This window comes from Benincasa hispida, chromosome 2, assembly GCF_009727055.1.
Source record: "Benincasa hispida cultivar B227 chromosome 2, ASM972705v1, whole genome shotgun sequence".
Lineage (NCBI taxonomy): Eukaryota > Viridiplantae > Streptophyta > Magnoliopsida > Cucurbitales > Cucurbitaceae > Benincasa > Benincasa hispida.
The window spans coordinates 15,454,895-15,478,507 of record NC_052350.1 but is presented as its reverse complement, the minus strand read 5'-3'; the positions used below and the strand labels follow the sequence as shown (position 1 = coordinate 15,478,507).

Sequence of the window (23,613 nt, the reverse complement as noted above, 5' to 3'; positions counted from 1 at the left end):
CGTGATATGAGAGGTACGTGACTTTTCTCCTTGAATGCATGTTGATATTCGAGCTTTCATACTTTAGGATTCGCATCTACCTTTTGTTAAACGATATCTCAACTTTTGTTAAATGATCGTGTATTCATTCATAATCAATCATTTAGAGAATCCTAAGAGAGCGTTTAGTATTTTCTAAACAATCAGTTAGAGAAACTTAAATAATTGTATAGATAAATATGTGTGATCATTTAGTTTTGATTACGCGATCATTTAGATAAAGATGTGTGATCGTTTAGTTTTTTGTGTGATCGTTTAGTTCTTTGTTATGCGATCGTTTAATTTTTTTGTTACGTGATCTTTGGTTCTTTGTTATGTGATCATTTAGTTTTTTTTATGTAATCATTTAGTTTTTTGTTATGCGATAGTGTAGTTCTGACTTATGCTTGCCATCAATCTAGAAACGTGCACTATCGATGTATTTGACTACATGCCTAACTATATCGATAGCGACATAATTGATAGTTATCTTCAGTTGGTGGCCAAATCAATACCTTGAATTTTGATTTCCGTCAGATATGACAAACGACATAGAAATTTTAAGTACGGGCCATGGGAAGTGAACAAGTCAAAGACAACATTCCAAGTCTCTTAATTGTGGCATTTTTGTGCTAAGTTTGCATAATATATTGTAACTAGTACAAATAGGAATAGCTTAGAACAGAACAATATGGAATTGTTTAAAAAACAATGTGTTGTGGACTAATCAATATATATATGGTAATCTGTACTTGAATTTCTTGAATTGAATTTGCATTGTATACCTATGTTCAATAGAATAATATTAAAAACAATGTAATAAAAAACATAAAAAAAGAAACATAACTAAACAATCACTCACAAATAACTAAATGACCATCCATAAATAACTAAACAATCGCCCAAAAATAGCTAAACAATCGTCCATAAATAACTAAACGATTGCCCATAAATAACTAAATGATTCTCCATAATAAAGTAAATGATCGTCCACAAACAAGTAAATGACTACCCACAAATAGTAAACGATTTCACACAAATAAGTAAACAATCGCACATAAACAAGTAAATGATTGCCCATAAATTACATATCATCGAGCCTAGTTGGGCCAATGCTAGGTCTTATTAATGTCTATCTGCACATTTTCTTATTATGATCTCCTCGACCACATTGTGTACACCTGTGGATTTGTCATGGCTCCTCTCTAGTAGAAGGTATCCTAACGGTTTGACGTGGACGCTCACTTGGTACCTTTTCTGGTGGTAGAATTTTGAAGTCTTCAAAATCTGATCTTCGACTCCATTCTTATCTATATCTAACAAGGAAGATTGGTTCTGTATAAGTAGCAAGAACACACTCAACTGTAAACCATTTTGCACATAATATTTGAACATTAACATTTCTAAGAGTTGTGGCAGCTAGTGCATGGGAGCAGAGATCTCCATGCAATTGAACTCCATACAAGTACATGCTCATGAACGAAAATCAACCAACCCCTCCCCCCAAATATCCATTATCCACATTGATTATATGCATGTCCACTAAGAAAACACGATATGTTCTAGACATCAGTTCTGATTTCTTAAGAATACCCGTTGCCTAAACAACTGCAATACTTGTGCATGTCATTGCATGTGTACGCCGGACATAGAACCAATCTTGTAACCAATCATGAATATGCTCCTATAGTTTTGTGATTGGTAGTTATCATACATCTTTCAACACTCTATTGAGGCATTTTACTATATTTGTCGTCATCTTGTCATGCCTACAATGGATTTGATAAACCCTTGCCCACTATTATAATCCAATCTCCTTAAGATAGGTCGTCACCCGGGATATTGATAGAGTTTAGCCCAAGACATCTGAAACTCAGACATTTTATAAGCTTTGGCTGCTAGGTAGAAGTGTGGGATTATGTCCTTATTCTTAAATCTATCCATCAAATTATTCTGAATATGGTATATACATAGGGCATGAAATGCATTAGAGAATATATTGGAGACAACCTTTTCAATTGAGATGTGATGATATGATATAATCACTAAATTTAGAATGTCTCTTACTGAAGCCTTCAAATGAGTCATGAACCAAGTCCATGATGCATCGTTCATATAAACTACAATATTGAAGGCAATAGGATATATATTGTTATTGCCATCAATACACGTTGCTATTAACAACATACCTTTGTATTTCTCATACAAGTGGGTCTCATCAACAACGGCTACTAGGCAGATGCAGTTCAAGAAACCCCTAATACACAGACCAAATGCTATGAACACGTACTTAAAGTATTGTTCATCCTCTACTTCAACCTCAAAGATTACACCCGGGTTTGCAAGTTTAAATATCTCGTCATATGCCTTAACAATAATATATGATCCTTTCTGTGACCCTCGTGCGAACACCAATCTATATTCTCTAGCACGATAAACCCGTTCGTAACTTATATTCACTCCAAAATCTCCTCGGGCATCTTCAATTATATCCCTCGGGAGGTATGTTTGACCAACTTGTTCGTATTTGGATTTGATTAAGTGTCCAATAACCCTACTTTTTGCTTTTTGATGATTGCCCATTTTCCTTTCAAGAGAACGGCGTATGTTGTTTGGATATTTCGTCACTTTGAAGGAATCACTTTCTTTCAATTTTTTTTGCACAAAACCCTCCACTTTCATTCCTCCACTGAACACCGTATATTTAGCAAGCTCTTCATTTACTTCTTTATATGGTATTCGAAGTTTTTTGTTATTACAAGCATTGACAATTTAACTGACAAGTCATATTTCGAAAAGAAAATCTGATCAACCTTTATATGCTTTTCATTCAGACAGTCATGAGGTATTGTGATGAGGTCATCATATGATGGGTCATCTGATGGTCTAGGTACATCTACAAATGGTTGGGTTCGAACGATGGAATGCATTTGAACCAAAGACATCACCACTGGTAGGACGGGAGTAGGTGAGGTTGGAACATGAATGTAAGGTGTTAGAGAAGTTTGTGGTCCTGAAGATTGTCCATATTCATGGTCAATATCAAATTGTGGAGTACATCTGGGTTCATTTTTGTGATCAAACCAAGCTTCACTTCGATCATCTCCCAATTTACATGGCTCAATATGATCATCTAGTGAAGACATGATGGGAATATTACGTGTTGGAATGGCTGCAAACCCAAAGTTTTGATTGGATGGAATGAGTTGATTCGTTGAATTGTACTACTGATACATATTTTTTGTGTGTACTCCATGACTTTCACGAGGTGTAACTGATACAAATAACGACATCCAGGATGTATCACTACCTTCTAAACAAAATTTAAGGTCTTAATTATCACTTATGTCAATCAGGGGAGCTGGGACCAATAAATTGTAACAACATTTATCTTAATCAATATTCAGTCATTGGTGCATGATACTCACTAATTCACTGACCGTTATATCATTTCTGATCTTTAGACCTTTCATATAACCTCCAGCATAATGGCTTATAGACTGGTCCCATTCCCCAACAAATTGTACAAAGATATGAATTACCATCATTAATCTGCAATCGGATTAGCAAATTTTAAGCAATATCCAATCAAATTTAAAGAAATTGCCTAGTAATCGATAAACGATCGTCTAACCCTTTATAAGCGTTTGCTTAGTATTATATATATGATCGCATATATACTACTAAACGATCGGTTTTATGTTATATAAACAATCTTTTACATTATACTAAACAATCATCTATATAATACTAAACAAGTGTTTATATTGTAGAACGGTCATCTATATATTACTATACGATAATTCCTTTAATATTAAATGACACTTATTATGAAAGCGATATGGGACAAGAAATACTGTAGAATATCACTTACATTCTCTCCCTTTTCTGGATCTAACGAACGAATCTTACTCTATACCTAAAGACACAATGAAATGAACAAAGATGAAAGCGATCGATAATGAGGATGTTGGACTGAAACTCTAAGAGAACAATGAGAGAAGTTCGTGGTGAATTCGACGGAAAATAAATATCCGAGAGTGACCTTCCATTTTGGATATCAATGTCATTTAATGTTATTGGTATAATATTAGTTGAGAATAAATGTTTTGGTGGAATGTTAGTGTTGCGTTGAATACATATTCAATGAATCGCTGAAGAAATCGTTGAAAGAAGAAGATGAATGTGGCTAGGTCTGAGAGTTTTTTAAATTGGAGATAAAATTGGTATTTCACATGGAAAAAAGGTCAGTCATAGATAAGTTTGTAGGAATATGTCATTTATAGAAAAGTTTTTGGTTTTTAGGTTATTTTGTGAAATTTTCCAGTCATAGACTTCCCTCGCACGCATGCATCTTATTGTCAGCCAGAAGTGTGAAAGACCATATGAGGTAATTACTTATGGAATGCTTAGATACAGTGTATTTGCGGTATTCAAGTTGTTTTTGAAGCATTGTATATTTGAATTCTCATTTGCAATTAATTTAGTTGTTTTTAGGTAGTTTGGTCATTTACTAATTATTATTTTCTATTATTTAAATTCGTTTTGTTATTTTTATATTTGAAACAATTTTTTATTTTTTAAATAAAACTTTAAAATTTGATATTTCTCTTAGCGACCCTCTCTTCTTAGACTAATTTGAAAAGCCCAATTCTAAAAAGTAAAAGAAATACATATTAGAAAAAAAATAATAATGAGGGAAAGGAAACCGTAAAGTTTGCACGCCCTACCTAAAGTGCCAATCTGCCTCTCTCCATTTCCCTCCTGCTGTCATCTCCTCCATTTGGAAGCTCAATCGCTGACTCAGATTACAACAATGCCAAATTAAAAACGTCCAAGTCAGCAGCGCAGGCGCCAACCTGGCATCCTCCTCGTCGCCCATTGCTTGATAATCGATACAGTGTGGTGACATCATTGTTCTCTAGGGCTTTCACGACTCGGGGCTTGTAGGCGATTCCTGCTCCGAAACCTTTTCGATTAATTCGCGGCGGGTATGTCATTTTCTTTACTATTTTCCGATGTATTGATGTTCAAATCCTCCACCGACTTAGCTGATTCGAGATTACATGAGAATCCTTGGAAATCAATCGCCCTTTAGCGAACTAATTGTTAATTTCTTTTAAGCTAGACGTTTACCTTGCGTATTGCCTCATTACTCTTCGTCTTAGGTTTAGGTAATTCTCGTTTTGTTTGATCTTCAGCCTGTTTCTTCGTTTATGATGTTTCTTTAATTCGTATAAACAGTTGATCTCCATTTAGCGATATACGTCGTTTAATCATAGAACCGCCGACTATCGAAATGGAGATTTTAGCTCCTTTTCTGTATGGTAGGGGGGGCCTTTGTTTGTCAACGGTGTCCTGTGTGAAATGAAAAGGATTCAAAAGTTTCAGTGACATTTTATCTGTTCAATGCTTTGAAATGCAGAGTTTTAATCATTAATTGTAGATTGCTTCTTAGATTACCTTCTTGTAGAGTTTCGAAGATGCTTTAGTCATTTTTTCGTGTTGAGAAGAAAACATGGTGGGGGAATTTCCTTGTTAATTTGTAAAATGCTACCTCATGAGACATTTGAATGGAAGTAGGATTTAGGAAAAGCCTTATAAGAAAGAGATTGATCAACCAAGGTCCAAAAGGTTACTTTATGATGTGAATTGCTTGAATTGAAATATTTCCCCCCACTTGTATGCTGCGCTCTGCTGGGTTTGTAATGGATGCTTCCAAAAAGATGTTGACACAAGGAACTTTTTTAAAAGTGACTATTGTTATTGGTTACAAACAGTCGTTAGGCCCTTACTAAAGTAGGTTTGGGGAGCTTCCCTTGCTTTGTTGATGGATGGTGAAAACTAAATGAGACCCTGCGTCTTTCTTTTATTCCTCAGCTTGTTGCTTCCTTAGGTTGCTAGTCTAGATGGTGCTTTGTGCATGAATGTATAATGATCAAACTTTGTTGTTTTTGTCTTGGGAAATGACAATATAGAATGGAAGTGTAACATCTATAATCTTGGGAAATGACAATATAGAATGGAAGTGTAACATCTATAATTGTTATAAACTTATAATAAATCTGATACACATGTTATATGTATCAGTATTTCATTGCCATCTGCAAACTATTACATGGCTTTTATTCCATTTATATTGGGTTTCTTTTATTTTTTAAGAGGTCCATACCTGGAGAAAATTTGGATTGTTGGTTTTCTTTTTTCTCTTTTAATATTTATTCTGCTATATCAATTTTGATTGACAGTGTTTGTGCTCTTTTCTTCCCTAAAATCTATGCTTGGCCTAATTATGGTATAAAACTGTGCCTTTAATTGTTTCCTTTCTCAATATGTTTTTCAGGAATTTATAAACTTTGACCATTTCGTGGAATCATGGGCAGTCCTCCAGCACCATTTTCAGATATTGGCAAAAAGGCCAGAGGTACATACATTATCCATTTTCCCTGTGTATCTGCGATGCTTATGTTGACTTGTTTCTATTTCTTAATAGTTGGATTGTTTCAATTTTTGTATTGTTTTTGGATCAAGGGTTTGTTTCAATGACTACTAATATCCTTCCATGCTATTCATAAAGAAAATGTTTTAGTGGTTCTTAAAATCTTGCATGAATCATGAGTCATGACACTAATGACTGGTCTTCCCTTGTAGTATTTGCACCCATATATTCTTTTATTTTTCTCAATGAAAATTGTTTTTAATATATATTTTTTGAATGTCATAATTATATCCTGTAATTATATCTGGTGTGAAACATGGATCTGTATGTGATGTGCTCTAGCTTGGCATAGTTGTAAATTCCAAAGCTTACTCTCACTTTGATGTTGACCTTGCAGACCTCTTGACTAAAGACTACAACTTCGATCACAAGTTTACCCTATCACTGCCGAACTCCAATGGAATGGTATTTCTTGGTTCAAACTCATTAGATTCTTTCTCATGATTAAATGGTCTTCTTTATTTGTATCGACAAATTCCTAAACTGCAAATGATGTATCCTGTTTAACTCTTTCAATGATATTAAAATGATCTGTAACTTTGAAACTTTCAAGTTGAAGTTTCCTTATTTTGGTTGACTGTCTCTTTTTTGTGAGTTCGCGACTGATGGTAGTTTAACAGTTTCATTTATGTATATGAAATGTATAGATATCAAGTGAACTGAGCAAACAGGTCAAATTTATGAAAACTCATCTGTTTGTTCTACCATGTACCTTTATTTCCTAGGCATATTAACTCATTATATTCAATTTTATAAATTGCTTCTTGGAGTTCTAGCTTCATCAATATCAGACATGGAAAACTTTCATCAATTTGTTTCATCTTTCATGATCAGAAGTTTCATTGATCTATATCTACATTCATGCAACCACCATTGTTCTGGTTGTTTTGGATCTTTTAACCTTTAAAGTCGTCATTTTTCCTATTTTCTTTTGGCAACTCATGTGAGCAATACTAGTTACATGGTCGACCGATAATTTTTCTCACAAAATTGCTTTAGCACTTTGACTATCAGATTATATTTATGCCTTTTTTTTTCTATGTCTAGAACTAAGTCCAGGAAATAGCGTGCCAATTGAATATTTAGAAAAAACCTCATTCCTAAATAGGCTTCTAGCCTATCTATTCTCATTCTTCTATATTTATTTAGTTTTCCTTTGTTTCAATCTAAATTTTGGGATCATTTACGTTAGTGATTCCTTAGTGATCTATATGTCATTTCTTTTCATCGGTATTCATCCAAAATGAGAAGGAATATAATCCCTGTGCATGAAGACAAGATTTGGCTTTCTTTCTAAATGCAATTTTAGCTTTTCTTTAACCTACTTTATAAACCTATTTGATCTAATCTTCCCAAATTGAATTACATAATGCAGGGACTAACTGCTACAGGTTTGAAGCGGGATCAAATTTTTATTGGTGACATCAGTACCTTGTACAAGAGTGGAAAGACAACCGTGGATGTGAAAATTGATACTTATTCTAATGTAATGACTAACATCTTCTCCTTGTGATTATTTTAATTTTTTTAATGAACTTTAGATGTAGGCTTATGCCACTGTTATTTATTTGGTGGGGGGGTTGTTCTTGCTAGGTTGCTAAATTTTCTATTTATACTTTTCAGGAAAAATAGTTGTTAAGTTCTAAGCCAAAAGGCAATGATATTTTACTAAATCTAACATTTTTCAGGTTTCTACAAAAGTGACCGTGACTGATATCTTACCAACTACCAAGGCCACGCTTAGCTTCAGAGTACCTGATCACAAGTCTGGCAAGGTTCGTGCAATGTATGGATATTTTTTTTTCTTTCAAAAGAAAGAAATCATCACCGTTGATGTTCAAATTTGAGAAATCTTAAAATCAGTTGAATCTCATTATGTAGTTGAAGAAAATTAACTCCTAGACTATAATAGCTTACATCTTCATGTTTGCAGTTTATCATAACATAATGACTTGGTGCTTGTCAGATTAAATTATTTGATTAACTATTGCATGAAATAAACATTTGAAAATAATTTGAAAGTTGACCAATTGTTATAAACCAGTTAACTATAAAGGAACCGATGCAAATTGCTACCGTGTAAAAAAGGAATCGTTTGTAAGTATTTCTTTTTGTTATTAATAAATATTTTTACTCTTCAATTGGTGGTTTAGGAAACAAAAACCAAACCTATATAGATTATGAAATATCACCTAAAGTATCAGTTTCAGATGAAAACACCCTTCATTCCATGTAGGTCTGGTGTAACAGGGTGTCTCGACTCTCGAGTCCCTGATACTCACTGATCGTTCAGATTCTCCATTTACATATCAGTCTAACCAAAATTCAGTTTGTGTGATATGGCGTTATTGTTTTTCACTTCCAAACGTGATTGGACATGTTGGAAAAACTTACGCAAGTATCATTGAACATATTTTTTCTGAAATTGATTCTATTGGTGGTGTATATGTCCTAAACCATATTGATTCAGGGTATTATATCCTACAATACCTGGGGTTTTGCTGCTCTGCCAACATGTTTGCAGCTTTTTAATGTTAAATCTTGGAATTGTGGGAAGCACAATAGTATCTTGCATATGATCTCTGTACTTGGAGTTATCTGATTTATTGACTGTAAACGGAATACTAGCTGGAGTTTCATGATAATGACTTTATGTATGGCATACTGCAGCTGGATATTCAGTACTTCCACCCTCATGCGGCCATTGATTCCAGTATTGGTCTCCACCCCAGTCCACTTTTGGAATTTTCAGCTGCAATCGGTAGCAAGAATTTTAGTTTAGGTGGTGATGTGGGATTTGATACTACTTCTGCTTCATTCACAAAATACAATGCTGGAATCAGCTTGAATAAGTCAGACTTTTCTGCGGCTCTTATTCTGTAAGTTTTACTTAATCACTAATTGTGGCTCCTAGTATGTGAACAAACTAATTAATCGTTGTAAACTCACTTTGGGGTGTTGGGTTGAATTTGATTTCATTTCCCTCCCTATTTCTGTATGGCTTTTGCTCTTGAACTAAAAGTAAGCAATGTTGATGCAGGACTGACAAAGGACGGGCTCTGAAGGCATCTTATATTCATTCATTGGATCCCCTTAATGAGACTATGGTAGCCGCCGAAATGACTCACAAGTTCTCCACCTTCGAAAACTCTTTTACCATTGGAAGTTCTCATGTTCTGGATCCAATTACTCTTATAAAAACACGTTTCTCCGACAAAGGAAAAGCTGCTATGCTCTACCAGCGAGAATGGAGGCCAAAATCTTTGGTAACTCTGTCAGCTGAGTACGACTCAAAAGCTATCGATTCATCTCCCAAGTTAGGCCTTGCTATTGCTCTGAAGCCTTGATTTAAAGAACCAGCCAGATCATTCAAGTTTCATGACTTTGGTCTCATTACGGTTTTCCCCTAAAGTATTCATTATGGAATTTCACAATGTGTTTGGAAGAGGTGGTTTTCTTCCGTGTATTCATGAGATATTATTTTGAGGCATAACTAGGATTAGAGGAACCAATTTTGGAGGGAAAAAAAGGATATTGAGGAGCAACATTTTGCTTGCAAGTCCCATGTTGCCATTCACTTTCATATCGCATAAGTGCTAAAGAGATCGACAATTCTCTCCAGCGTCAGGTTGCTTTCAAAATCCTGAAATCGGTTCTGTATTATTCTTGTATTGTTCAAATTTCATTTTCTATTGTTGGGAATAATGTGAACATCGAATGGGTTCATCATACACTTCTTCCTTTATATTACTTGTGCATTCCTCCGCACATCACCATGGATGTTTTTCTTGGTCTCTAGCTTCTTCATTCATGCATATTCCCAACTTCATAGAATGGTGGGGAAAATTATATACGGGTAAATTGCATGGGAAAATATTTTATTTACACAGAATCTTGTTATTTCACTTTTGGCACAATATACTACTCACAAGGTTCAACTTATATGACTGAATTCATTGTTTAATTAAAAAAGATAGAAGCTATTCGGAGATGTGAAATTATGGGGTATATGCCAAAATTATTGTAATAGTTCTTAAAAACATTTTAAATAAATTTTGTTAAATGAAATCTCAGTTTTGGGTTTTGATTGGTTCTTTTAGTTAACAATAGAACTGTTGTAATTTCACATAAAGGACTTCATGGTTTGCTCATTTAATGACATGTCAAATAATGAATGATACTTCTGTAATAATCTTTTTCAGAAGTGAAGTTGGTTGGATGGTGTATTTTGATTGGTTAAAAATGATAGAAGAAAGCATTAGAGAATGAAAGGTTTGGGGAGAGAGAGAAGGTGTTGTAGTTGTAATCTTGTAATGTAGTGTAGGCATGGGAAGAAGCTATAGACTAGGGAAGAAGGACCATTCACAACTGTTCTGCGCTTCTGCTTCTGCTTCTGCTTCTGCTTCTGCTTCCTAATAACATCAATAGAGAGAGAGGGGCATTATTATTGAGAAAGATTCTCTCTTCTTGTTTATTTTCTGTCCTGTGAACTGTGAAGCAGTGGCCTATCACTTATTTGTTTCTTGTGGGTTTACGTGTGTTTGTGTATTGACGTAGTGAGTAAGCTAAAGTAAAGGGTTACTTGCAAAGTGGTGTTGTTTTTGTTGTTTTAAATTAAAAAGCCCCAAAAAGGGTTACTCTGTTCCATTGCACACCTCTGCCATCTGACCCATTTTTTATCCAAAAAAAAAAACCTGAATAACTGAGAGAGAAAAAAAAAAGAAGAAGAAAGAGAGTAAATTTTGGATTTTGGGTCGAAACCCAAATGAATGAATGATTCGGATCTTTGCTTTTGCTTTGGACAGAGAGCCCTTCCTCAGACCTTTGTGGCAGTGGCAGATGAAGATTGAAGAGGGAGAGGGAGAGGAAGAGGAAGAGGAAGAGGAAGAGGAAGGGGTCACCATTTAAACCAATGAAATGAAATTAAATTTCATTTTATTTTCATTCCAAGTACGAAAACAAAAGTGACGACATCATATTATACAGATTTGATTCCCTTTCACTTGTGTTGTGTGTCAGCTTCAGCTTCAGCTTCTATTAATCTATTTCTTCCTTACTTTTCCCTTAATTAAATTTAATTTCTGAGGTGGTTTCCCTAATCCTTTAATTCTACGGTGTTATCCAATTTCACTTCCTTTTCCAACTCTCTTTAGTTACCTATTACAAAGTTGAATATAGAAACATAAACCAAAAAGAAAAATATGTACGATATAGATTCTATCCATCACTTATCTTTATACATCCTATTAAATTATTCAATCACAATTTGTCACGTGTCAAATTTTTCTTACCCGTTTTCATATTTTAATTATTTTTCTATGTGTACAATAAGAATCGGATGCATAAAAATGGGTGATACCTGTGATGCACCTAAATTACTTAACCAAAAATTCATACTACATATCAAATGAATTTTATAAAGTGTTTATTAATTTTTTTAGCTTGTATTGATTCTTGAATTTTATAAAGTATCTAATAATATTTTGCACTTTTAGTATTGTTTCCGATAAATCCCTTAGTTATTAATATTGTGTTTAGTAGGTCATTTACTATTTGACGTTTTTCAAAATTTACAAAATTACTGGACATTAAATTGAAAATTTGAATACGTCAATGGCCTAGACATGAAAACCAAAATTTTAATAGCCTATTGACTCTTTGTGTGTGTGGAAGTAATATTGAAATTTCAGAAACCGGTTAGATATTTTTTTAAGTATATGATGTGAGTCTTCTAGACCAACTTGAAAGTTTTTGGACAAACGTTATAATTTAAACCGAGTCTTTAAACTAAAAGAATGTTTAACAAATCTTCAATTTTAATTTTGTATGTAATAAGTCCCTATAAAAGTGTCACATAAAAGTTACAAGTTTAAAAATATATCATGTATTCAATTAAAATTTTAACCTATCTATTAGGCTTTTTACAAGATAATTGTAGATGAATCAAACAACAGATTTCTTGATTGTTAATGCATCATATTTACCAAAGAGAATATAGCTTAATTGTCATCTATATATATTAGCAACCACGAAATTTGTTATTTGAATCTTTCTAACTCTTATTGTACTAAAAAAAATACATCCTATTTGTTTGATGAACTATACTCGCTTTTGGTATCTTTTAAGTGAAGATGATTAGTGAATGAGTTAGTTTTTGAAAATTTGAATACCCGTTCAAATCAACAAACACAAAATAAAGTATATTAACAAAATTTATAGTTCCCGTGTATCATCTAAGAAAATACTTGAACTCAATCTTTGAGCTAACACATATAAAATAATTTATTTAAAAAACAGCACAACTTTTAAATTTTTTTTAAAAAAAACTTAAAAGTAAAATAAGTTGGCATAAAACTATGATATTTAAATACCACATTTGGTGGTTATTATTGATTATAATTAAGGAGATAACATTGGCTACAATGGTTATTATTAATAATGATATATTGTTAATGGATCTTGGGTTAAATTAAAAGGAGAATCAAATCCAAAGCACCCTAAAGAACTCTGTTTAGTAACGCTAACACTGTAGTGGTTGGACATTTCCATTAATCAATCTTCATCTTAATCCATAGTACCTAACTCTATTTTAATTTTAATTAACCCTAAACTTTATAATATAATATAATTATTTAATTAAGCTTACAACAAAGGCAGGCAGATTAGGGCATGACACGTGGCTGTATTGGTCGTTAGGGACAGCCCAACACACACATGGTGTTTTAGCCTTAACCTCTTCTCCAAAACCCTCTTTTCTTTTTCTTTTTTTCTTTTTTTTTTTTTTATTATTATTATTATTGTTATTATTCTTCCTTTTTTGCTTCTACTTCCTTTTATTTGTCCATTTCTATTGCTTGTATTTAATTATTATGTAAACTTAACTAATATTTGGTTTTATATATTATCTCATTTCTCAAACTTTGTACTCTTTTTTTTTGTTTCCTAACTCTTTATAGATATAAAAATTTGAAACACATCATTTCCTTCTATCTCTTTCTTTCTATTTTTTATTTTAATATTATTACAGTATGGTGTTAATTTCAACCTTCACTATCTTATTGTCTAATCGATTAATTATTTGAATAAGTTAATTATCTTATGATGTACCCTCATTTAATAATTTGAAAATATTTTCATCGATAGAGCTTCTTTTGCTATTTTATCTTTTTTACCATACGATCCATCTAATTGGTTTTTAGAGTTGATCGTTAGAGATGATTGATGTAGTTGGTCGCTAGAACTAACCATCAAAGGTGCCCGTTGCTGAAGTTGGTTGCTAGAGGAGATCATCAGAATTGATCGCTGGAGTTGGTCGCATGGAGATGGCCGTTGAGAGTGATCGTTGATTGGTCGGGTGCCAAAGTTGATGGTAGTGATTGCTGGAGTTGGTTATTGGAGGCGGCTTTCAATGTTGATTGCTGGTACAGGTTGTCGGAAATGTTGCTGGAAGTTTTGTCAAAATAGGTTGTAGGTGGTGGTTGCTGAAGGTCGCTGATAACAACCATAGTGGAAGTGAGATAGAGGATTAGTAAGGATATTTTGCTAATTTTATGTATGATACAAATTAAGGAAATATTAACCATTAAACACTTTTAAAAAAATTCATATTTTCTAAAAGTTGATTTCAAGTGTTTCTCTCAAACTAATTTATTTCATAAATTCATTTTTTCTTTAAAAGCTATTTTAACTCCAATTTCTTTTTAAATAATTTTTTTAATTAAACACTTAAAAAATTAAACCAAACATACTCTTAAATCAAAATTAAAGTTATTAAGATGACTTCTTATTAGTGAATCAAAAGTGCTTCAAACATTGAAGGAATAGTTTATTTTCTAAAATATTTGTTATAATATGTAGTATGTAAATCATTATTGAATACATTATAGCTATTTACTTTTATTAAAAAAAAAAAAAACAAAAAAAAACAAAACAAAACAAAATTAACCTATATATGTGTATATATTATATGTATGTATGTGACAATATAGTTAGATGTATCGAACTTTAAACTTTGAGATTATTTATACAAGTTCATGTCCAATTGAACTATGTTGTATGTGATTAAATATTATAGTAATATAGTTTTTTGTTAAAATATTTTCATCTATGTACTTTGAGATTGTTCAATTTTAGTCTTATACTTTCAAATGTGATTTTAGTCTTACTTTTAAAATATATTAAATTAGTCTCTTAAATTTAATTCTTATTAAAATTATTTATACAAGTTCCTTTTGAATGTTTTTGTCTCAAATCATTATATGTTACCTATAAATTTATACCTAACAATCGGTGCTTATTAAACAACATCCCAAGGGTGGACCATCCAATAAAAACAATATTATAAAGATAAAATTGATAGCAACTTGAAAATATTAAATCTACCAATATTTCATTTTTGGAGAAGGTCAAATATCCACATTTGGAATAACTTTTTCAATGTGACTAAATACTTGTAAATTAAACATTCATAACTACTCCAAATTCAATTATAAGAAATTTATAACAATTTTACGCTTCTCTTAATTAAATTGGGATCATTATGAGTGGTGTGGGTAGAGGCGTATGTATTGCGTGGGCGGTCTTTGTGGGCTGGTTAGAATGAGGCTAAGAGGTCTTGGTGCTTGAAGGCTATCTTGCGTTGTAGAAATAGATTCAAGCATCTGGTTCGTTTGATGGCGATAGACGATCTTATTTTGTTTGGTGGGATCCTTGATTGTCGGGGGGTGCAATTTTAGATTCTTATAGGTCTATGATGGTTTATGATCCAGGAAGTAGTTTGGAGGCGCGGTTGTCGAAGTTCTTAGATAGTAAGGGGGATTGGAGGTGGCCTACAATGAGTTGGGAGTTGCTTGAGATCTGGGGTCTTATTCAAGCAGTAGGGCCTAGGGTGAGGGGGGAGAATTATTGGGTTTGGGGGTCGGGTGCTAGTGGACGATTTTCTATCGGTTGTGCATGGGAGAGTTTGCGTCCTCGTTGTCCTAGGGTGTCTTGGGCTAGTATTTTGTGGGTGGAGGGGGAGGGGGGTGGTATTCTGCGCCACTCCTTCTGTGCATGGTTAGTTGTGAGGGACAGGTTGGATACGCGTAATTGGTTGAGGAGCTGGGGTGTGTTATCAGGGGGAGGGGGGATGTCTTCTGTGTGGGGAAGGTATAAAGTCTCTGGATCATTTATTTTTCGAATGCGGGTTTGGGAGAGAGGTGTGGTCAGGTATGTTGCGTCAATTAGATTCATAGCATCGGTGGCGGGTTGGGATATCGAGTTGAGTTGGTTGTGCCAAGTGGGGTCGGGTAAGGGGGTGCGTAGTAATCCATGTATTTTGATGTGCTTCCATCTACTACATTTGGCAGGAGCGTAATCGGCGGTTGCATGGAGATGACCGAGGTCGGTGTCTGCTTTGTTTCACCTTATGGTCTTTACGGTTCGTGCTCAAGCTGCTTCCTGGCGGATTGATCTTCTTGGTCTTTTCTAGCGTATTTATGGTTGTTTTTCTTCTTTTTGGACTTGTTCTTCTCTATTTTGTTGTTGTCCCTTGTTGTGGGGGTTTTAGTTTCTCTTCTCTGATTTTCTCTCTGGTCTTTTGGGTTTTTTTTTTACGTTAATGTTTGGTTTGTTTAGGTTTTTTGCTTGTTGGCTTTGTTTACGTTTTATTACCCTATCTTTGCTTGTGTTGTGTTGCTTTGATGCCTTGATCCCAAGCTATGGGATCCTCCTTGTTGTTGTATAATAATATCATCTAGTCTAAAAAAAGAATTGTAACAACTTTGGTAATTAGATTTAATAGTGAAAAACAATTCATTATAACAACAACCAATATAAGATGAATGTTTTGCCAAAGAGAAAAGTGAAAAAAGGAAGACACACATATACATCTTGAGAAATAATATATCACTTTGTTAATTTTTGTAATTAGTATTAAAATCCAAAAGGGCGCCTAACATTTAAAAAAAAAAAAAAATCAGAATGTATCAAGTTAAACCATAAACTTTCATAAGTGTATTAATTTACACCGTCTTTCAAATTTAGTCTGAAAATATCATGCGAGACATTTAATTTTTTCAATACACTTCTAAATTTTTATAAATGAATCAATTTATAATATTTATTAAGATCATATTTGAAAATAATTAATACACCCAGTTCTTACCTATGTATAGACTTCTTCAAATGGCAGATTAACAAAATGGACGATTAGAATTGATGTATTATTAATTTTCAAATGAAATCTTAATTGATTTGCTTAAGAAAGTTTAAGGATTTTATTAATAAAATTATAAATCTTGTATGATGTTTATCCAAACAGACCATAATGAATGATTTAAATTGACGCATTAATAAATTTAAAGATTTAAAATAATATATAATAATTATTTAGAGTTTAAATAGATATTTTTAAAAAAAAAAAAAAAAAACATAGGGAAGGGTGACCAAAATTCTAAATTAATGCATTAAATAATTGGATTGGAACATAATTGCTGCCAAAAGCCACCTATTTGACTTTGGAAAGGGGAATGAAGATCTCAATCTTCAAAGTTACTTCCTTATCTATATTGTATATAATCTTCAAAGGTCTTTTAACTAACATTATTCTCTCTCACATCAAAGTGACTTAGTGCACAAAGCACATTTTCTATATTCTAATTATTTTTAACTTAAGTGTAATACAAGCCATATAGATTATGTAATATAGTTGGAAATCTAAGTCCTACATTTCAATATTAATTTTATTTAGCCATTTCTTCTTTTCTCTCTCTTTTAAGAGGATTTAACCATTTCATTAATAGTTGAAAGTTTAATATTTTATTGGAATTTCAAATATATAAAATCCGATAATTAATACTTGTTTATTATTGATTGGAGTTTATGTTTGACAAATTATTTACTTACATTTACAAAAATAAAATTATTTTAAATAACAAAATTCCTAATATTTAGATAATAGACTTAGATAGTAGTCTATCATTGTCTATCGCGGTCTATCATAAATAAATTATAATATTTTACTATTATTTATAAATATTTTAATTTATTTTCTTATAATTGAAAACAATCCTTTACAAAATAATATTTTTAGATATTAAAATCAATCTCATTGATTATTTAACTTAAACATAATTCAATTGGTCAAAAAGTATTCTTAGGAAAAAAATTTAAATATAATCATTTGTTTATAAAAGATTATGATTGGACTTTAATTAAGTGTTATATTCGATATAAGAACAGTTATTTATGAGGTATGCTATCATTGATATATTTTAAGTTCAACTTTGCTCTAGATGATTTTTTTGTTCACAAAATTTGCCTCGTCAATCCCTCGTCAAGGTTGAAGAGTTAATTGAGTCAAGTGTCGTGGTGTCTGCTCGAGGAAGGATTATGGAAGATGAATGTGGATAGAAATGAAATTAGCTAGATCGTTCATGACTCTATTGTGTGTCTTGTCTATGGGTTCGCTCGGTGTCTAAGATTGGCGAATGGGTGTGGCCCACCGTCTTGCTCTTTGGTATTTTTAGGTAATTTTGAGGTTGATTTTGTAAGATATCTCTTCTCCTTCTATAAAAATTGTAATTAAAGTGTGGGGTGGGGAATTGAACATTAGACTTCGAAGTCGATAATACAAGTATTATGTCCATTAAGCTATGCTCTTATTGACCAAGTGTATGAGATTTAGTTAGTTTTCTATATATCTTTTTCTCCTAAAAAAGTTAAAGACCGGCTCATCATAAAATTAATAGAATTTGTTTTTGTAATTGACTTTTTTGAAGTATAAATTAATACAATTTGTTGGTATATTCCAATTACAACATTTAATTGATAATTAACTTTTTAATTAGATGCTATTCTAGAATGAACTAAGACCACAATGGCCCCCTAAGAAAAGTTATGTATATTATAATTGAACAATATATTGAAAGTCAGTATTATTATTCTATTTTTATTAGAATTCTCTGACTATGCAAAAATATTTAAACTTATGATAATTATGTGATTTTTCATATGGATTAAACCATCATAGTTTAATAAAATATTCATATTTTTGCACTGGTTAATAAGCTTATAATCCCCTAAAATTAGGTATCATCATGGTCACGAACAATCTATTCGAATCCAACTACACCTTTTACATTTGACTAAGTCGTATGAACGGTCAGCTTCTAACAACCCAACTTCGACTAAGTCAAATTAAAAATTTTCAACTCGAGATGGGACCTTTAAGACTGATAGCAAGATCCTTAAATGTGAAGATGGATCAAACTTTTCACATTTTGTTACTCAAATTCTACATACTCCAAAGAATGAATAGAGCACAATTCAGCTCTTTGCGCGAGCACACCAATCTTGTTGGTAAGCTTTTATTAGTTTAACATTTTAGGTTTCAAGAAAAAAATGCCAACACATTTAAAACCTTCTTTAAAAATATATTTATATGGCTCTATGTTGATTTCTCTCTCTCTCTTTTAGGTATTATTGATTCTCATCTTTATTGTAATTATAGAAATTTAATAATATAAATTTTAGTTTGTCAGCATGGATGCATTATGTATTAATATTATATACAAAAGCTTGTTTTGCTAACAATTGATATTTTAACTTATTTAGCCATATCACATATTAATGAAATTTATTCCATAAAACACTAGTTTGATAATATTTAATTTTGTTCCATATTTTTTTTTTAAAAAAAAAAAAAAATACTTTTGATCCCTTAAACTTTTAGGAAAGTGACAGTTTAGTTTCTAAATTTTAACTGGTAATGATTTAATCTCGATAATGTTAAATTTAGTCTCTAAACTTTAGCGGGTAACGATTTAGTCCCGATAATTTTAAATTTTTAAAAATTTAGTCTCTTAACTTTAAGAAATAACGATTTAGCCCTTGTATTTTACATTTTATAACGATTTAGCCTATATCATGACATTTTTTTTTATTATAATTTAAAGAAACTTCTTATACACGTAGATTGATAAACTAATCAATAATCAAATTTATTTATAAACTATAAATATTAAGTTGTTATGACACTCAACCTATTTGACTTGGAGGGAAAAAAAATATTTTTCGAAAAATCACTTTTATTTAAACCCTTTGGATAAAAATTGTTTAAAATACACTTTGTAAGTGTTTCAAACGTTATTAAAAGTTATTTTAAACGGTTGTCTTTTAATTTGTTCTCAAAATACTTATTTTCCAAATTAAACGTTCAAGAAGTTAAATCAAACACTCTTAGTTTTGATGAAAGTTTTCACGACAGAAACTAATTGTTACAAATTGGAAAACATATGAACTAAATTATTATTTATTTAAGTTTAGGAAATAAATGGTTATAAATTTAAAATTACAAAGATTAAATCGTTAGATATTAAATTTTAAATATTAGATTGTTACTTTCATAAAAGTTGATGAATAAGTTAAAAAAAAAAAAAAAAAAAAAATCTGATTTCTAAGATTATGCATTTTTTACTCTGGTAAGTTTTGTTGGGTTTTTTTTTTTTTTTTTTTTTTTGTGTTTTAAAATTTGTATGACACTCTCTAGTGCTGGTGAAACTTGAACAAAAGAGTACTTGTGTACAAAATTGACATGTTGGATGGGTCACATGTAGAGATTCTTGGGGACAGAGATATTTCTATTGATCCAAACATTGTACTAACAAGATAAACATGAAAGAAGGAAAAAATGAAATCAAGTAGTATTTTCAATCAAAATATTAGTCTCGTTTATTTTGTTCTGTTTGCTCAAAAGCAAAACTCTTTTTTATTTTTGGTTATTTTTTTTTAAAAAAATAGTTATGATTTTTTAGAATGTTCAAAGAAATAATTACAAAAGGTGAAGGAATAGAGTTAACAAGTTTAAATGTTTTTTTTTTTTAAAAAAAAAACATAACCAGAACAATTTGAGCTATATTTGTTGCTGTTATTATTATTATTATTTTTTTGGTTTAATATAATATTGTGACTTTTTTTTTTTTTTTTAGGATATATGGGTGAGAAAATCAATCTTTGATCGTAATGCGATAGTTCAGATTTTTTGTCAGTTTATTTTAAATATGGGAGATTCAAAGTTTCAATCCACATACCTCTAATAGTTAACCCATCAATATAGTAGTTGAGTTTATTTTCACATGCATATCGTCTCTTAACAAACATTATATCTATTTTATCATCCTCAAACCTTTTAAATTACATAAAAACTCATACATCACATTATTTCATAATATAAAATAAATTACGAGTCATTAATAAATGTGCCAAATTTTGAAAGTTCTATTTGGTAACTATTTTATTTTTTGTTTTTGTTTTTTAAAATTAAACAACACTACTTCCACCTCCTTTTAATTTTAATTTTCAAAGTTTCTTCCTTTCTTATTCTACATTTTACCAATGGTTTAGTAGTTTTCAAAAAGTTATCTTTGTTTTTGGAATTTGACTAAGAATTCAACCATTGTGCAAATATACAAATATGCAAATTATTGTAAAAAATGTGGATAAAATAGACTTAATTTTAAAAAAACAAAAAAAAAAAAATCAAATGGTTAGAGCCTAAGAAATCCAAATTCAAAACATTTACCAATCAAAATGAAGGTCTATTTAAATCGACCGAAGAAAAAAATGTTTTTTAGAAAATGATAAACTCTAGTTAAAATATAGTTCAAAAACTATTTTTAGTGGTTGTCAAATACTTTTTACATTAAAAAATTCAAAATAACTTATTTTCAAAACCCACTCCCTAAACTAATTAAAAATTCAATTAAAAGATAGAGCCAAATAATTAGTTGAATTATACTTTTACACTGGTTTGCTTTTCTCCTTGCATATAAAATAGAAAATCAAGTCTCAAACTTTGTGACAAATGTAATTTAGGTTAGTTGAGCTAGATTAGTTTGGCTTCAATTTAATGTACTATTTCCTTAGCTTTGTCAAACAATAATTTGTGCTATAGTTTACACAATAGAGGCACAATTTATTTATTTATTTTAAATGACTGTAAATCAGTTAACCAAAAAATGGGACCCATCTACGATCTCTACCCATCAAAACTCCAAAAAGCCTTTTTGTTTTTTCCCTCTTCTGTTGCTGTTTTCGCTTGTACTTTCTTCCGGTTCCCTCTCTTCATTGCCATTGCCATTGCCATTGCCAGCCAATTCTCCACATCCTCCACCCACTCTCTCTCTAAACCCCCTCCCTTTCTCTCTCCTCTATAAATTCTCCTTCCTCCATTTCCCATACCCATTTACTTTCTTACTCAAACTCATCTTCTTCCTTCTTTCAACTATGAAGGAATACTGGTCCTCTCTTGCTTCTCTTCTCGGCGTTTTAGCCTTCTGTCAAACTCTCCTTCAAGCAATCTTCCCACCCGAGCTCCGTTTCGCCGCCCTCAAACTCTTCAACCAAATCTTCCGTTGCTTCTCCTCCTACGTCTACTTCGACATCACCGAAATCGACGGCGTCAACACCAACGAACTCTACAACGCTGTCCAGCTCTATTTAAGCTCCTCTGTTTCCATCTCCGGCAATCGATTGAGTCTCACGCGCGCCCTCAATTCCAGCGCCATCACTTTCGGTCTCTCCAACAATGACTGCATCCTCGATTCCTTCAATGGCGTCACCGTCCAATGGGAACACATCGTCACTCAGAGACAAGCTCAAGGTTATCTATGGCGCCCTTTACCAGAGGAAAAAAGGGGATTCACTCTCCGAATCAAGAAGAAAGATAAACCCCTTATTTTAGATTCCTATCTCGATTTCGTCATGGACAAAGCTGAAGAAATCCGTCGTAAGAATCAAGAACGGCTTCTGTATACGAATTCACGAGGTGGGTCGTTGGATTCGAGAGGCCATCCATGGGAGTCGGTGCCATTTAAACATCCAAGCACATTTGACACATTGGCTATGGACCCACTTAAGAAGCAACAGATTATGGAAGATCTTCAAGATTTCGCTAACGGCCAAAGATTTTACCAACAGACAGGCCGGGCCTGGAAAAGGGGTTATCTCTTATACGGCCCTCCTGGCACTGGTAAATCCAGTATGATCGCTGCAATGGCGAATTTTCTTGGTTATGACATTTACGATCTCGAACTTACTGAAGTTCACAACAATTCTGAACTCCGGAAACTCCTCATGAAAACCACTTCAAAATCCATCATCGTCATCGAAGACATTGATTGCTCCATCAACCTCACCGATCGGAAGAAGAAAAATTCTGGGACGAGAAGTTACTACGATTTACCGAATTTCCGATGTGGTGGCGTTGGTGGTGGCGGTGGCGGGTATGGTTCTATTTCCGGCGACGACGGTGGTGGTAATTCGATTACTCTTTCTGGGTTACTAAATTTCACCGATGGGTTGTGGTCTTGCTGTGGCAGTGAGAGGATTTTCGTCTTCACAACGAACCACATTGAGAAACTTGACCCTGCATTGCTTCGAAGTGGGAGAATGGATATGCATATTTTCATGAGTTATTGTTCTTTCTCTGCATTGAAGATACTTCTGAAGAATTACTTAAATTGCGAAGAACACGAACCCGACTGTTCTATTTTGGATGAAATTAAGGACGTTATCGATAAGGCAAAGATGACGCCGGCGGATGTGAGTGAGCTTCTTATAAAAAACCGTCGCTGTAAACACAGAGCAGTGGCAGAGCTGTTAGAGACATTGAAATCAAAAGCAGAGGAAAATGAGAAAAATGGTGGAGAATTGAGGAAAAAGGAAATAGGTTCAGAGGAAGAAGAAGAACAAGAGAAGAGAACTCTGGATAGTCCTAAAGAAGGATCTGAATTTGAAGAAGAATGCAGCAAAGAAACAGAGGAAGATGATGAAAAAGACGACAACAATTTCATTGAGTAATAAAAATGGTAAAGATTCACTTTCTTTTCCCTCCTTTTTTTCCTTTTTGTGTGACTGAAGTGAAAAGGTGAAAAAAAAAGGAAAATTTTTTTTACTGTGGAGAGAAAATCAAGATCTATGAAATCATCTTGGATCCAATCCTAATCAACATGTTAAAAGATCTATCATCATTATTATTTAAATAATGAAATTTATATTACGTCATCATTTTGTATGTGAACAATTGGCATCACATAATTTTATTGGTTAATTCTATA

The 23,613-nt window shown here is 32.4% G+C and overlaps 3 protein-coding genes across 4 annotated transcripts; 2 read left to right on the top strand and 1 right to left on the bottom strand.

Annotated features, from left to right (window-relative positions):
• Positions 1 to 1,848: 1,848 nt before the first annotated feature.
• LOC120071984 lies at positions 1,849 to 2,601 on the bottom strand. The gene has a single exon (XM_039024414.1). The coding sequence runs from the start codon at positions 2,599 to 2,601 to the stop codon at positions 1,849 to 1,851; it is 753 nt and encodes a 250-aa protein (XP_038880342.1).
• Positions 2,602 to 4,804: 2,203 nt separating this feature from the next.
• On the top strand, positions 4,805 to 10,293 carry LOC120070573 (mitochondrial outer membrane protein porin 4). Of its 2 annotated transcripts, none has more exons than XM_039022365.1 (7): positions 4,805 to 5,009; positions 6,362 to 6,442; positions 6,855 to 6,922; positions 7,893 to 8,003; positions 8,206 to 8,292; positions 9,188 to 9,396; positions 9,558 to 10,293. In XM_039022365.1, the coding sequence occupies exons 2-7, from the start codon at positions 6,394 to 6,396 to the stop codon at positions 9,862 to 9,864; spliced, it is 831 nt and encodes a 276-aa protein (XP_038878293.1). In that variant the 5' UTR covers positions 4,805 to 5,009; positions 6,362 to 6,393; the 3' UTR covers positions 9,865 to 10,293. The 2 variants fall into 2 exon arrangements, with proteins under 2 accessions (XP_038878293.1, XP_038878294.1); XM_039022366.1 differs by lacking the exon at positions 4,805 to 5,009 and adding an exon at positions 5,047 to 5,192.
• Positions 10,294 to 21,557: 11,264 nt separating this feature from the next.
• Positions 21,558 to 23,613, top strand: LOC120070909 (AAA-ATPase At5g57480). Its single transcript, XM_039022805.1, has one exon. It carries the CDS (start codon positions 21,782 to 21,784, stop codon positions 23,354 to 23,356), a length of 1,575 nt encoding a protein of 524 aa, XP_038878733.1. The 5' UTR covers positions 21,558 to 21,781; the 3' UTR covers positions 23,357 to 23,613.